At 45.6% G+C, this 17,020-nt stretch overlaps 1 protein-coding gene across 6 annotated transcripts in view; it reads left to right on the top strand.

Moving 5' to 3' along the window:
* NSDHL (NAD(P) dependent 3-beta-hydroxysteroid dehydrogenase NSDHL) overlaps positions 1–17,020 on the top strand; it is a 36,742-nt gene that overhangs the window by 6,812 nt on the left and 12,910 nt on the right. For 4 of the 6 annotated variants that reach the window (XM_017849790.1, XM_017849786.1, XM_017849789.1 and 1 more), the window contains 2 exons: positions 6,025–6,175; positions 10,040–10,201. In XM_017849790.1, coding sequence (XP_017705279.1) covers positions 6,068–6,175; positions 10,040–10,201 — 270 coding nt within the window. In that variant the 5' untranslated portion in view covers positions 6,025–6,067. The remainder of the gene's footprint in view (positions 1–6,024; positions 6,176–10,039; positions 10,202–17,020) is intronic. The other 2 variants (XM_017849791.1, XM_017849792.1) reach the window with 1 other exon arrangement.

Here is a 17,020-nt window from a genome sequence, read left to right as displayed (position 1 = left end):
AAAAAAAAAAAAAAAAAAAAAGAACATGGTCCTTTAGCTCGAAAAAGTTTGTTATTACAGACCTTTTGAAGCCTACTTCTGTCAACTCGTCAAAGTCATTCTCCATCCAGCTTTGTTCTGTTGCTGGCGAGGAGCTACGATCCTTTGGAGGAGAAGAGGCGCTCTGGTTTTTAGAATTTTCAGCTTTTCTGCTCTGGTTTCTCCCCATCTTTGTGGTTTTATCTACCTTTGGTCTTTGATGTTGGTGACCTATAGATGGGGTTTTGGTGTGGATGTCCTTTTTGTTGATGTTGACGTTATTCCTTTCTGTTTGTTAGTTTTCCTTCTAACAATCAGGTCCCTCAGCTGCAGGTCTGTTGGAGTTTGCTGGAGGTCCACTCCAGACCCTGTTTGCCTGGGTATCACCAGCAGAGGCTGCAGAACAGCAAATATTGCTGCCTGATCCTTCCTCTGGAAGCTTCGTCCCAGAGGGGCACCCGCCTATATAAGGTGTCTGTCGGACCCTACTGGGAGGTGTCTCCAGTTACCCCCCGACACTTGAGGACGCAGTCTGTCCTTTCTCAGAGCTCAAACGCCGTGCTGGGAGAACCACTGCTCTCTTAAGAGCTGTCAGACAGGAACGTTTAAGTCTGCAGAAGTTTCTGCTGCCTTTTGTTCAGCCATGCCCTGCCCAACAGGTGGAGTCTATAGAAGCAGCAGGCCTTGCTGAGCTGTGATGGGGTCTGCCCAGTTCGAGCTTCCCGGCCACTTTGTTTACCTACTCACGCCTCGGTAATGGTGGATGTCCCTCCCCCTGCCAGGCTGCAGCCTCGCAGGTGGATCTCAGGCTGCTGCACTAGCAGTGAGCAAGACTCAGTGGGCTTGAGACCCGCTGAGCCAGGCACAGGAGAGAATCTCCTGGTCTGCCAGTTGCTAAGACTGTGGGAAAAATGCAGTATTTGAGTGGGAGTGTCCCATTTTTCCAGGTGTAGTCTGTCACGGCTTCCCTTGGCTAGGGAAGGGAAATCCCCCGACCTCTTGCACTTCCTGGGTAAGGCAACACCACGCCCTGCTTTGGCTCTCTCTCCATGGGCTATACTCACTGTCCCACCAGTCCCAATGAGATGAACCAGGTACCTCAGTTGGAAATGCAGAAATCACCCATCTTCTGTGTCGTTCATGCTCGGAGCTGCAGACCAGAGCTGTTCCTATTTGGCCCTCTTGGAACAGACCGAGGTCACATCTCTGTAGAGGTTTCAGTTTAGCCTTTATTTTGCTGGGGCAACTCAGCTCAACTTTGTCCTTCCATGGGCCTGTGGTGTGGAGCAAGGTGGTTGGATTTCACCAGTACAACATGTCTCTGTTTTCCTAGATTATTTTTAGCTGAAGATTTTGTCCCAGTGTGCATCGTGGGTGCACATACTAGTTTTTAATGGATTCAAATAACTAACATTTTAAAGGAAAAGACTCAAGGCTTCTGATGTGTGAACAATCTACCAGCCCCTAAAACATTGCTTTTTGGAGTCTTGTTTTCAATAGTTCAGAGCTATTCTTCTGTGTGTCTGTGTGGTAAAGTAGATATAACAGAAAATGTACCATCTTCACCATATTTAGGTGGACAATTGAGTGGCATTACATGCATTCCCATTGTTGAGCGACCATCAACCCATCCGCCTTCAGAACTCTTCCTCCTACAATGCTGAGAGTCTGTTCCCATCAGCAGTCACTCCCCATTCACAGAGCACTTGTCCTTTTGTGTCTAGCTTATTTCACTGACCATAATGTCCTCGAGGTTCACGCATGTTGTTGCATGTCTCAGAACTTCATTCCTTTTTATGGCTGAAAAATATGCCCATGCATGGCTAGACCACATTTTGTTTATCTGTTCATCTGTCAGTGGACACATTGCTGCTTCTACCTTTTGGCTGTAGTGATTAATGCTGCTGTGAACATGGATGTACAAATTTCTGTTCAAGTCCCTGCTTTCAATTTTGGGGGTATATGCCCAGACATGAAATTGCTGGATCCTATAGTAATTCTCTGTTTAATTTTTTTGAGGAGCTGCCATACTATTTTCCAAGGCGCAGCATCATTTTACATGCCCATGAACAATATATGAGGGTTCCAGGTTCTCCACATCCTCACTGACGCTTGTTATTTTCTCTTTTCTGGCTTTTGATAATAGCCATCCTAATAATGGGTGTGAGGTGACACCTCACTATGGTTTTGATTTGCATTGTCCTAATGATTAGTGATATTGAGCATCGTTTTTTGTTTTTTTTTTTTTTTTTTTTTTTTTTTTGAGACAGTCTTGCTCTGTCGCCCAGGCTGGAGTGCAGTGGTGGTACCATCCTGGCTCACTGCAACCTCCAACTCCCAGGTTCAAGTGATTCTCCTGCCTCAGCCTTCTGAGTAGTTGGGATTACAGGCATGTGCCACCACGCCCAGCTAATTTTTGTATTTTTAGTACAGATGGGGTTTTACCATGTTGGCCAGGCTGGTCTCGAACTCCTGACCTGCCTCAGCCTCCCAAAGTGCTGGGATTACAGGCGTGATCCACCACACCCAGCCTGTTGAACATCTTTTCATGTGCTTTTTGGCCATCTTTAAAGTAGATCTTCTTTGGAAAAATGTCTATTCAGTCAAAGCTATTCTCAATGTACATTGTAACCTGAGCATATATCACATGGTGAATTTAGGTGAGTAGGCAGCAGGCGGGGGTTGCCTATGGGATCTGACTCATTTGTGAGGCTAGCTCTGGGTACTCCAACCCATAGAGACAGCTAAGCTGTCACCAAAATTCTTATCTGACTCATAGTATTTATAAACTTTAAAATAATTGGTATATAATTTGAGACAAAGGAGATTTTGTTTTGACAAGAGGCTGGTTTGCAAAGAATTGTGTGATTATTGTTTCAGCAGTACAGCTCCGTTGGGGCGAGACGTGTTTCTTCTTTCACCTCCTACATCCTCCTCTAGCAAATGAGGAGAGGAATAGGCTCTAAGGCTTCTTGCTTTTGTTAGTCGTACAAGGGAACCTGTGGAATTGGCAGCTCTGCTATTTGGATTTCGGGACTGCAAAGGATACTTGTATGGTTTGCTGGGTCTGCTGTAACAGATGACCACAAACTGTGTGACTTAGAACAGCAGAAATGTGTCTCTCACAGTTCTGGAGGCCACAAGTCCAAAATCAAGGTGTTGACAAGGTCGTGTTCCCTCCAAAGGATCAATGGGAGACTCGTTCTTCATTTTTTCCAGCTTCTGCTGGCTCCAGGTGTTCCTTGGCTTGTAGCCACATCACTCTAACCTCTGCCTCCATCTTCACTTGGCCTCCTCCTCTTCTCCCTGCCTTTCCCCTCTGTATGTCTCTGGTAAGAACACTTGTCATTGGATTTAGGGCCCACCAGGCCTCCAAGGACCTCTATTGGCCCATTCTTTTCCTATTTTTCATGCAAAACTTAAGGCTACAGGAGCAGTTAAACTTACTCTTTGGTTCGAGAAGAACTGAATGAAGTGTTTGGTGTTAGTCATCATGCTATTCATTGAATAAGGCCAAAGAGGAAATAATTCTTTCCACCCAAGTTTGCTTGTGAGTCCCAATCTGTCTTATTCTTTCTTTACACCCCTGCCCTATGGTGCCGCTGTACACATACTTTACAAAACAAGTCCTTGGTTGTTGATTTGTTAGCCAGCATCTAGTTGTTGCAACAACCCCAGGAGTTAGCCTTTAGGCAGGACCTGGGAGCCGTTTCCAGGGCAGACAGGACAGCCCCTGCCTGCCCAAACTTACACCGCATGGCAGCAGATTAGATAGGGGAGGACTAAAGTGGTGGAGAGAGTCCAAAGGCAGCCCAAGAAGGAGGCATGGGCAGGGAGACTCCTGCACAGGAAGCCATGTTACAATAATAATAAAATTAGCTGCCTTGAATGGTGCGTTGACAGGTATTTGACACAATCCTCATAATGACCTTAGGGGCCATTTACTTTACAGATGAGTAAAGGCAGACTCAGTTCTTTTAAATAACTCCCCCGAGGGCTACCTGCTGGTAAGGAATAGTAGCTGGGATTTGAACCCAGGCAGCAAGCCAACTCTGGGTTCATTCATTTATTGCCAGCTGCACTGAGGAGTGGCGTGATTTGTGATTTTCTCAGGCGTAGAGGGTGAGCAGAGGTTTACAAGAGCAGAACTCCACAGGGGTGGGCTTATTTAGCCTGGCTGGCCTAGTTAGCCTGTCATGCGCTGCTGTCATTGCCCCAGGCACATACCCCTCAGACCCTCTGCCAGCAGAGGTCAATAAGGCCTTGGTGGGGTCCAGGCCAGATGTGGGCAATCTCCTTGCCCCTGTAGATGCCAGGTGCCTTTTCATTTGCTCACATTTCCCTGAATATCTGGGGAATCTGGATAAGAAGCCAGCAGTGGGCATTCGTGATTGTATCATCACAAAATAATAGTCATTTGCCCCACTGAAGCCCCTGCACCTTAGATGGGATATGCGTGTATGCAGTAGAGAGCAGTATGGGAGCTCTGGTGGGTGTGCCCACACACGGTAGTCTCATGACCCCCGGCCAACATGTGAGTGCCCACTTTGTGCTGGGCACTATGCTTCATGCGCAAGTTGCAGCAGTGGGCAAGGCTTTAGTGTAAGGTGCCAAAATCCTCGTTCTCTAGCTGCTTTGGTCCAGATACACATTGAGTCCCAGTGAGTTGAATATCAGCCACATGTCTTTCGAATGAACAGTTGACAGGGCCCCTACCAACGTCAAGGGGATCGTGGGATAAAGGGAGGGACAAGGCAGGCACAGAGCTACAGATTGACTTCAGTGCATTCTAAAAATGGCCATGACAAGTCAAGTTTTGAAATACAGTTTCTTGATAACTTTCATTATGAGTTCAGAAAAATGTTCCCCCAAAATGGCCCCTCCAGACATTGAGGGTCCTACATCCATTTCAAGGCCATTTTGGCCTTCTACATGCCCGTAAAATCAGTCCCCACTGGGACACATGATCATGCCCATTCATTAAAAGTGGCGAGGAGTGTAAAATTTGAGGTGTGGGGTTGGATTGCAGCAATCACAGCAGGTGGAACCCCAGTGCTGCCTGCCTGCCACCTCCTCACTGAAGTGTTCTGTGAATCTAGCTTTTCATGAGCAAAGTTAGACTCTTGTCTTGTCGTGGGTTCTGCCATCTCCAGATGTTAGGGGATCCATGACTAAGTAAATTGGCAACTACCAAGAAAACATAGACGCACGACCAAACACATCGTAGTCAAGTGGCATCTTTGTGTTTGCAGTTCAGTATCATGGGTGACTAAGGAGAGGAGCACCTTAAGGGCTGTCACTAAAGCCATACTCTTCTGTTTGGTAACATTGTTGGACTTTGTTGCTACTGTCTCCCTGCTGTGAACTGCTGGGTGCCCACCATACTCTGACCACTTCCCAAGGGTTTCTGATGGCCCTAAATACTCTTAAGTTCCTCCATGCATCGTCGGGGTGGCTTTAACTTAGCCAAGCAGGAGAACTCCGTCTCCTATTGCACTCCACTCATCCCCTGTCCCAGCATCCCATATCCTGAGCTCCTAGACATGAGCCCTTGTGCCCATTTCATTGATGGGAAAACTGAGCTGCAGCAAAGGGAAGTGACTGGAGCAGATCCATGCAGTTCACGATAGGCCCAGACCAGGACTCCCTAGGTGTGGGCACTGCCACACCCTAATGAGCACCACAGGAGAAATTGAGGCTGACTGAAGCATGGGAGAGCCGTGGAAAAAGCTACAATGCCAAAGACATTTTTTATGTTGTAACTGATAAGTGAACTGATTTAACGGGCCTCCTATGCTGCCTCTAATCCAACAGTATGGTGAGTCGTGGGCCCAGTCATGCCTACATCACAGAAACATTAGCCTGGTGTCTCATCGAACAGCTGTAGCTATGGTTCAGCTATTTGTAAAAACATTAACGGGGGGATGGCATCTGCCCAAAACACTAACAGCTAAAGGTGTTTTGACTTAAGCAACATTAATGTCTATCTCTAACTATGTCTTTAAGAAAAGAAAGGTTGATTACAAACAGGACCATATTTTGCTTCGAAATGGAACCAGCAGTTAGCGAGCCAATGAGAGACCAAGTCACACGGACTCATTTGACAGAGGACACTCCCAAAGCGAGTTCTGACATAGAAAAGGTTAACCAGAATCAGGTAAGGAGAAAGTTGACATGTACATACCAACAGGCTGATACTGTTTACCTGTGGGTGAAAAATTGTATTTGTACATGTATTAATCAATGTTGGGTATTTTTTAATATAAGATATATAGCTTTATTTAAGATGTATCAGTTACTTATTGCTGTGTAACAATATCAGAGCACAATGGTTTAAAAGAACAACCATTTCTTTGCTCATGACTGTGGTTTGGGCTGAGGCCCCCTGGAGTGTTCTTGCGTGGTCTCCTGTGGGCTCTTGCATGTAGTTGCAGTCACATGGGGACCCCTTGAAGCATATGTTCCCAGGCAGCCTTGCTCACACCTCTGGTAGTAACTGGTGGCTGTCAACTGGGCACCTTGGTTTTCCTTCATGTGGCCTCCAGTAGACCAGGCTGGACTTCCTAGTGGAATGGCAACAGCTCTCCCGGGGGGCGGCAGCAGTATTTCTTAGGCCTAAGATTTAGTGTCCCAAGTCTCAGAGAGGACTTGAAGGACTAGTTGAGCCTGGTCATTGTCAGGCTTCCTGGAGATTCTTCCCATAAGTCTGCAAAGGTTTGCTTTGATTGATTCTTAATCAGTGTTGCACTTCAAAAATGTGGCTGGGCACGGTGTCTCACACCTGTAATCCCAGCACTTTGGGAGGCCGAGACAGGTGGATCACCGGAGGTCAGGAATTTGAGACCAGCCAGGCCAACATGGTGAAACCCCGTCTCTACTAAAAATACAAAAAATTAGCCAGATATGGTTTCAGAGGCCTGTAATCCCAGCTACTTAGGAGACTGAGACAGGAGAATCGCTTGAACCGGGAGGTGGAGGTTACAGTGAGCCAAGATCACACCATTGCACTCCAGCCTGGGTGAGAGAGCGAGACTCTGTCTCAAAAAAAAAAACAAAACAAAACCAAAAAAACAACATAATTACACCAAGACAAAATGTGTTTATATCAAATGTTAATAGGTTCAAGATCCCTAAGAGGTTATCATGGGCCATCAAATCACCCTGTTTTTGGTGTAGAACTCAGAGTCAAGCCTCCTCTGGGCCTCTGTGGTTGAAGCCACTTACCATCTGCAGTTCCTCATTTATGTGGGTTTTATTGCTACTTGGCAGCCAGCAAACAAATGTGGATTCCAATGATTATAGCAAACTGCCATTTTCAGCTAGTTTCAAATTTTTGTGTCCTTCGAAATAACATTTTTTCCTCTCATTGGTGGACTGATTTTATAAGAAGTAAAAGTTGTAAATTTAAACTACTAAAATAAAAAGAACACATTTGTCTTAACTTACGTATACATTCTGCATAAGACCTCTCTGAGAAAACGGTCCCACTGCTGACAACAAAGCAAAACAAGAAGGGTTGGAAAAACCCAATGCCCTAGACTATTCTGTTATCTCAAGATTCTATTGCAATTAGATTAGTTTGCCTAAATGGTTTTGTTTCTTTTTTTTCTTTTCTTTTTTTTTTTTTTTTAGATGGAGTCTGGCTCTGTTGCCCAGGCTGGAGTGCAGTAGCGTGATCTCAGCTCACTGCAACCTCCGCCTCCTGGGTTCAAGCAATTCTCCCTCCTCAGCCTCCTATCTGGGACTATAGGCGCCTACCACCACACCTGGCTAATTTTTTGTATTTTCAGTAGAGACGGGGTTTCACCATGTTGGCCAGGCTGGTCTCGAACCCCTGACCTCAGGTGATCCACCCACCTCTGCCTCCCAAAGTATTGGGATTACAGGCATGAGCCACTGTGCTCAGCCCCTATTCTTAACACTGTCTCCAAGAGGTTGATCTTATAACTCACCTCAGTAACCCATTATGGAGTCTTGCTGTTTCCAGTCTTGAGTCTTACACTTAATTGTTAGTACATGTTCATTCTTGTCCACTGTGGCAGTGAGAAGTAAAAAGTGGTCATGAAAAGTTTCATGTGATCTCCTCTAATCACATAGCATTACAGGTGTGATTAAAGACATCAGCCCATCACACATTTGACTTCCCTGGGGTAAAGGCCAGTTTGATTCCTATCACTACAAGGGTCTCCACAGAACAGCCATTAGCCCTCTCGTCCCAAACATTATTGATAAACATTTCAGTATCATAAAATAATCCACGTCACATTGTCCAAGAGTAGCATAGTGATTAGTCACAATGAAAATCATGAAATGAAATCGCACTGGACATAACAGCAAGGTTATTTGTTTTTGAAAAGATTAGCAACCTTTTGAAACACCTGTAACTAGAGATGCCAAATGAAATAAACAAGGCAGTCTGAAATCCTTCAGGATGCTTCCGACTGTCTTTGGGCTCAGCCAGACTTTTAGTAAACTGCAGAAACCCAGGCTGGGAAACAGGCAGCTCAGAATTATTCTAAATAGCTACAGTTTGCCTGTACAGCTGACTTGCAAGGAGGGGAGAAGAAAGGGATTGTTAGAAAAGGGATTGATGTGAGTTTTGTATTTAATTTGCCTATGACTTGAGGAAATATACATCTCAGTCAAGGTGCAACTCATGTAACCTGGTATGATTGCATGTGTTTAGGAATAATCAGAATAAAACCTAGAAAAAAACAGGTTGGGAAGTTAGTTTTGGGTGGTAGAAGAATGGTGAGGCCGATTTTGTTAGTAGATTGCACATGGACAAATGGAGGTAAAGTACAGTGCCAGCTCCAGGTGGGCCTGGTGGAATCTGGTATGAGTGCCATTTCAGATGAGACACCCCAACTGGGAGAGAGGTGGATCTGGAGAGGATGTCTGGCCCTGGCATCCCTTGAGTCTCTGTCATAGCTCAATTGTGTTGATGTTTAAGGAATAAGTAAGGAGATTTGTTTGTTTTTTAAATCTAGAACATAATTTCTTTAAGATCTTTCATTTCCACAAACCCAAGTTGGATTTACTGTATATGAGCTAAGGAAATCGGAGGATGTCATCTTAAGGAGGCCCAGATACAGTTTTAGAAAGACCCTAGGGAGGAGCGATATCACAGGTCCTCCTTACAGACACCCGTAGCCAGCTTGTCTGGTGTGCAGCAGCCACAGTTTGGCATTGACATCCTGGAGTGAGGGTATTTAAGTGCCTGCATGTGCTACTCTGTCCTTTCATTATGCCCAGTCACCAGAGTTGGAATTACCCAAGGGATCATGCGTGTTGTGGAGGCTGAGACATAAACACCACGGCTCTCCCCATTTCTTCAACTTCCTTGCAGTTCGGAGGAGGGAAAGCAGAGCCCTGGGCTCATCCATCCTCACTGCAGCCCCACCAGGAGATCCCATCAAGGCGGTCTTAGATTTCTAGGCTGAGGCAAGAAGGGGTTGGGCAATGAGCCCAGAGCCACACAGCCCAGCCCTGTTGTGGCCAGAGAGGAAAAGGGACTGACTTTGTCCTGCGAGAATGGAGACTGCTTTCTTCTTTCTGATGTTTTCAGTGCAAGCTATCAGCTACCAAATGGCTGCCTTTTTGTTTTGTTTTGTTTTTGTCCTTAGAGAAGCACCCAGGGATCAGCTATCGGGAACAAGAAGGTATCACTGTTTTTTGGGGGGTTTTCTTTTTTCTTTGGTATTTTTTAGATTGTCCAGTTTTGGTCATAGGTGGTTTGATTTCCTTTCACTAAATACAAAGCATGGATCTTGTCATCAAACCCAACCAAAGTCAATCTCAGTGTCATTCGCTCTCTCTCTTCCCTCCTTACTGATCCCAGGAGAGAAGGTTGCACTAGTGATGGAACACCAGGATGATATAAAGCTTCCTTGTTGGCTCAGGAAGAGTCCAAACAAACAAGTATATCTGCCATTGCAGGGGCTCATGATATGTAAGTCTGGACTCTCTACAGCTTCCAGTTCTCACTACGCTGGTCTTCCCCACCTTTCCTCTCTTTCAGCAGGCCAAGAAATGCACAGTGATCGGGGGCTCTGGATTCCTGGGGCAGCACATGGTGGAGCAGTTGCTGGCAAGAGGATATGCTGTCAGTGTATTTGATATCCGGCAAGGGTTTGATAATCCCCAGGTGCAATTCTTTCTGGGTGACCTCTGCAGCCGGCAGGTAATGGACCATGCAGCCTTGCTGATTTCCCACAAGCCCACCAAGGGAAACCACGATACTTCCCTTGCTCAGAGGCCAGCCAATTTGTTTGAAAAACAGTTGTTTCATTGTGAACATTTTCAAAGTTATAGGAAAGTACACCACATTCTTACTACTTAGAATGAATAACCATCATCTCTGTCACAGCTACTCAGCTCTCTCCTGGTAGCACAAAAGCAGCTATGGTCAGCATTTAAGTGAACAAATAGATGTGGCTGTGTGCCACTGAAACTTGACTTCAAAAGTCATCCATGGGCTGTATTGTTCCAACTGCAAAACAAGTGTGAGTGCTGGTCCACAGAGTCTTGATTCTTTTAATTGACATATAATTATATAATTCATGTACCATAAATTTCACATTTTTAAAGTGTGCAATTCAGTGATTTTTAGTACATCCACAAAGCTGTGCAACCGTCTCCCATGATCTAACTCCAGAATATTTTTATTACCCCAAAATGAAATCTTGTAGCCATTCCCTCTCTTACCCTCCCAACCCCTGGCAGCCACTCATCTGCTTCCCATCTCTATGGATTGGCCTCTTCTGGACATTTCATATAAATGGAATCATGTAATATTTGTACTTTTGTGCATAACTTTTTTCACTTTGCATGATGTTTTCAAGCTTCATCCATGTTGTACAGGTATGAATATCTTGAATTTTATTAGATGGTGCCAAATGGTTCAAGAAAGCTGCTATGTCAATTTTACCTCCACATCCGCAGTGCGGCAGGAGCCCCATTGCTCCACATCTTTGCCAACACTGGGCATAACAGACTATTTGGTGTTGCCATTCTGAGAAGTATGAAGTGGTGCTTCACTGGTGTTCGGAGTCACATGTCCTCCCTGACCAAGTAACCAGCCACTCTGCCACTGGGTGATTGGCTTTCAGGCTTCCTCCTGTGTGAAATGTTTGTCTGTGTCATTTGCCCCTTTGTCTTTGGGGCTACCTTCTCTTCCCTGTTGATGTAGTTGAGATGCCAATCCTGTGCGCATTGTGCTTATTATGGATGGCTTCCCTCAGCCTGTCACTGGGCCCTTATTCTTGGATTTGGTGTCATTCGCCATATGGTTTTGTTGATGACATATTAAGGCCATTGCGTCCGCTGCAAAGTTATGGCTGTTTTCTCTCCCATGCTGCTCACACCTCCAGGCCTGGAGATGGGGTAGGCACCTTCCATGCTCATCATTGCTGCCTCCGAGCCATTCTCCCTCATGCTGCTGTAATACCCTCAGATTATACAAACCCCGACACCCTTCTTTCCTTATGGCGGCCACCCACAGCCACCTGCTCCCCTTCCCGTGACTCCACTTCATTTCTCAGTGATTTCACTTCCTTTTTGGCATTATTATTGGTGAATTCAGTGTTCGTGTAGATGATCCTACCAGTGCCCTCGCCTCTCTGATCCTTGGCCTCCTCTCACCCAGTGATGTTGCCCTCCACTCCCCTGTCATCACCAGTAAGCATGTCCTCTCCTTCATCTCAGTTGCAGGCATTCTACTCTGTCGTTCTACTCCAGCTCCTCTCTGTCCAGCTCATGCCCTCTATTGCCTCAGCTGTCCCAATTCCTTAATCCCACCCAGACATCCAGCCATGCCCACTATGGCTCAGCCTATTTGTGCCTCACTGCCTTTAGTTCCCTGGTCCACTTGTTCACTTGCATAGTCTTCACCCTCTTCCCCTTTCTCTTTTGGTTGTATGTATCCATAAAGTTTCTCCAGAGAAATAACCAGCAGGGGGATGTGTGGAGAAGGGCAGCGAGAGAGATGGGTGGGTGAGGGAGAAAGCGAGATTGAGATTTAATTCACGGAATTGGTTTACATGATTGTGGGGGCTGACTGGGCAAGTCTGAAATTTGTAGGGCAGACCCAAAACTCAGGCAGGAATTGACGCTGTGGTCCCACACTAGAGTTTCTTCTTACAGAAACCTCAGTTTCACTTTGAAGGTCTTTGAACTGAGTATATACTGCCTGTCCAGAGTATCAAGGGTAATCTCCTTCATTAAAGTCAGCTGGTTGTAGATGTCAACCACAGCTACAAAATACCTCTATAGAAACACCTACACTCGTGTTTAATGGAGTCACCAGGGACTAGAGCCTGGCCCAGGTGGCAAATAAATGTGGCCACCACAGTGTACTTCACATTGTAACCCCCACCCTGGTTAAATCTTGCCTTGTGCATGGCCATGGGCCTCAAGCAGACCCTTGGTACCACCGAGCACCACCATCTCCACAAACCTGCCCACGTCCATGTCTCCACTCAGCCTCCCCTGCTGTTCCCGAGGATGCCTCATCCCCACCAAAGCACCCATCCTGGTGCCAGCTGGAAGCCACCTCCTCTTCCCTACCCAGTCACTGCCTCCAGGGACCTTGAGGCAGCCGTATCCGGTAGTTGAATCTCAGACCTCCTCTGACTTGACCCTTTAGCAGCATCTGATGCTTTCTTTGCTTGCCTTCTAAGACGCCACCTCACTCATTTCTCCTGCCTCAGTGATTGTCTGCTGATCACTGTCATTTCTAAACTTTGCAGGCTCCAGGACTTACTCTCTTTTCCAAGTTTAGACAGTGTCCCAGTGACTCCATCCCATCTCATGGATTAATTACTGTCTAGAAGCTGATGGGCTCCCTGCTTGTTATCTCCAACCCCTAGCTCTCTCAGGCGTGTGTGTATGTGTTTATGTATATGTGTGTGTATATATGTGTATATATGTATATATGTATGTGTATATGTGTGTGTGTTTGTGTGTGTGTGTGTGTGTATATATATATATATCTCTAGCTGCCTGCTGGACATCCCTACTTGGATACCTCATGGACACTTCAAGCTTGCTACATCCAAAATTAAGCTCCTGGTTCCCTGATGCAAGCCTCTCCCCCACCACAGCAAAACTACTTCTGCTAAGTCTTCTCTATCTCCATAAATGGCCTACTCTGCTTTTCCAGTTCCATCAACCAAAAAGCTTAGATTCATCCCTGCCTGATTCCTTTCTCTCTCATGCCCTTCATCCCATCCATCAGGAAATCTTGTTGACTCCACTCAGCATAGATCCCCAATCCAGCAACTTCTCACCCCTTCCGTTGCTGCCACCCTGGTGCAAGCCACCATCACTCTCTCACCTAGATGTTAGAGGGACTCTTAATGGATAAATCAGGTCACACCACCCTCTGTACAAAAGCCTCCAGTGGCGTCCAGTCCTGTGTCGAGCAAACAAAGGCCTCTGTAATCACCCATGAGGCCCTGCACCGCACGTCCCTACTACCTGTCCGGCCCACTTCCTCCCACACCCGCCTCATGGCTCTGCCCCAGGCACACTGGCCACCAGCCAAGTTTCTGCCTCAGGACCTTTGCACTTGGTGTCCTTTCTGTCAGGAACGCGCTTCCTGAACTACAGAACTTGCTCCCTAACTTCCTGTAAATCTCCAACCACCCTGTGCTAAGGAACAAGCCCCCACTGGTCTCCCTTACTGTGCTCTAGTTTCTGCATAACACCTGCCAGTGCGGACATCCTCTAGATTTACTTGTTTATTTACTTATTTGTCCTGATGAAAACATGATTGACCATGAGCGGATACAGAGCAGAGGAGATCTCTGAAATGTGTCCTCTCTACCATAGAATGTAAGCTTCACGAAAGCAGGAATTTTGTTTTTTGATCACTGCTTTGTCCCCTCAAAGGAGATGAGAATCCTTAGCAAGCTTTAACTTCTCTCCAAAGGCTCCCCAGCTGCCATGCTGTTGTTGCTAGTATATTATTTCCAGCTTTCCTTGCGTACACATTTCAAGGGAGACCCTCCAGCATGCCATGTTGTTCTCCAGCTACACTCAGCTGCCAGCATGGAGAAGGGGCAAGTTGCATTTAACCAGGGTTGGAGCTTGCTAGACAAATTTAATAAAGGGAGAGGGGAACGAGGCAAAGGTGGTACAGGTGGAGCATGAAATCTAAGCTAAGTCCAAGGTGGATGTGATGTGGGTGAAAGACATGGGAGGAAAGTACTTATTTTATTTTATTTTATTTTTATTTTTTTAGACAGAGTCTTGCTCTGTTACCCAGACTGTGGCACAATTTAAACTCACTGTAACCTCCGCCTCCCAGGTTCAAGCGATTCTCCTGCCTCAGCCTCCTTAATAGCTGAGATTACAGGTGCCCAACACCACGCCCAGCTAATTTTTGTATTTTTAGTAAAGACAGGGTTTCTCCATGTTGGCCAGGCTGGTCTTGAACTCCTGATATCAGGTGATCCACCCACCTTGGCCTCCCAAAGTGCTGGGATTACAGGCATGAGCCACTGCACCCGGCCGGGAAGGACTTTTAAAATGTACTTTCACCTGGGTGTGGTGGTATGCACTTGTAGTCCCCCAGCTATTTGGAAGGCCAAGGTGGGAGGATCACTTGAGGCCAGGAGTTCAAGACTAGCCTGGACAACATAACAAGACCCCCATTTCTTTTTTTTAAAAAAATGTGTTTTTATAGTCAGTGGAGAGAGACAGATACACATACATATAGATGAAGTTTATGTATATATAGTTATATAGTTTTATATGCACAGTATGTATTACATAACACTTTTGGGTTTTTTTTGAGATGGAGTCTCGCTCTGTCGCCCAGGCTAGAGTGCAGTGGCTCAATCTTGGCTCACTGCAAACTCTGCCTCCTGGGTTCAAGAAATTCTGCCTCAGCCTCCCGAGTAGCTGGGATTACAGGCCCCCGCCACCACCCACGGCTAATTTTTATATTCTTAGTAGAGACAGGGTTTCACCATGTTGGCCAGGCTGGTCTTGAACTTCTCATATCAGGTGATCTGCCCGCCTTGGCCTCCCAAAGTGCTGGGATTACAGGCGTGAGCCACCGTTGCCACCACGCCCGGCTCGTAACACTTTTTAAAGTCACCCTGGTCTTGTGCATCTTCTGTTGCTGACAGGAAGTCTACTCTCAAGCTGGTCGTTGTTCCTTTGTAGGTTGTCTGGCTTTCCCTCTCATGGCTTTTAGGATTTTATTTTTTATCATTTATAGTCTATAGAGAATATATCAGTGCTTGAGTTTTAGTTTTGAGTTTAAATCTTACTCAACACCTGGTAGGCCTTTGCCATCTGAAGATGAATGTCTTTCCTCATTTCTAGAAAATTCTTCAAAGATTAACTCTACGCCTCTTCTCTCTTTTCTCTCTTTCTGGAAGCCGTGCTGGACATATGGTAGTCTTTCATTGTATTATCTGTCTCTTATCCTCTCTTTCTTGCATTCCTTCTCTTTCTCTTTTTGTATTATTTCATAGGAGATTTCCTCCTCTCCTCATCTGCTCATGGCCAATCATGTTTTACCTGTATTCCCCCTCAGATTATGTTGAAGTCAATCCTAGACATCGTATCATTTTATCTGTAAATATTTCAGTATTTGTCCCTAAAAGATAAGGATTATTTTTTAAAACATTGACAGTAGTTCCTTAGTATCAAGCCAGTGTTCAGATATCCCTGAATGTCTTATAAATGTTTTATATTATTGTTTTCCAAATAACGAACCAAGCAAGGTCAATACTTTGGATTTGATTGAAATATATAGCTCTCTTTTAATTTACAATTCCCTTCATCTTTTTAAACTTCAGTCTATTTATTGAATAACTGATATGTAGTAGAAACCATGTTTATGGTGCTGTAGTATTTCCCACAGTCTGGGTTTTGCTGATTACATCCCCATTGCATTTAACATGCCCTTCTATCCTCCAGTATTTTCTGTATACTGGTAGATCTGGGATGGCGCTGTCCATTAAGGCAGCCATTAGCCACATGCAACTATTGGGCACTTAAAATGTGGCGAGTCAGAATTGAGAGGCACTGTAAGTGTAAAGTCCTCACCAGATTTCAAAACCCACGTACAGAAAAAAGGAATGTAACTATCTCATTAAAGTTAATTTCACCTTTTCTTTTACTTACTAAAACTTTCAGTCACTGTGACTTTTATTATGTTTCTACTGGGCTAAAGATTTGATCGGGCTCTGGTTCAGTTTTTCCCTCAGGAGTATTATTACTTCTGATACTCCAATAGTAATAAGCATGCCTGGTGCTCAGATTTGGGTTCTGTACACCATTTCCCATAGAAGGAACTCGAGCTTCTTAGGGAGATTGCTCATTCTGGGACCCTAGGGCAAGGGCAGCACAAAATGAGTCTGGGACATGTGCTTAGCACAGAATGAATGAGGACATGTCAAGAAGATACAAGTGCCAACTTGAAGGGCTTCCACTGGCCAAATTTGGGACATTTTGAGCATTTTGAGCCTCGTAAAACATAACAGTAGTGGATGACAATGCATTTGGATTTCAAAAAGAATCCATGGGCCAGGTGCAGGGCTCACGCCTGCAATCCCAGCACTTTGGGAGGCCGAGGCGGGCAGATCACCTGAGGTCAGAAGTTCGAGACCAGTCTGGCCAACACGGTGAAACCCCATCTCTACTAGAATACAAAAAAATTAGCCGGGCGTGGTGGCGTACGCCCATGATCCCACCTACTTGTGAGACTGAGGCAGGAGAATTGCTTGAGCCTGGGAGGCGGAGGTTGCAGTGAGCCGAGGTCGTGCCAGTGCACTCCAGTCTTGCCAACAGAGCAAGACAATGTCTCAAAAAAATGAAATAAAAAAGAATCCATGGGTCCATAGAAATACTGAAAAGAACAATTGGGATCAGGGAGAAGGGGAAGCTCTACAGAGGAGTGCCAACTAATAACTATAAAGGCCATGAATTAAAAGGCTGGACGGCTAGACTTAGAATGTCGCCATTTTTTTTTTTTTTTTTTTTT

Source organism: Rhinopithecus bieti, unplaced genomic scaffold, assembly GCF_001698545.2.
Source record: "Rhinopithecus bieti isolate Rb0 unplaced genomic scaffold, ASM169854v2 scaffold_33379, whole genome shotgun sequence".
Classification (NCBI taxonomy): Eukaryota; Metazoa; Chordata; class Mammalia; order Primates; family Cercopithecidae; genus Rhinopithecus; species Rhinopithecus bieti.
The sequence above is the reverse complement of the archived record's forward strand: the minus strand, read 5'-3'. Positions and strand labels throughout refer to the sequence as shown.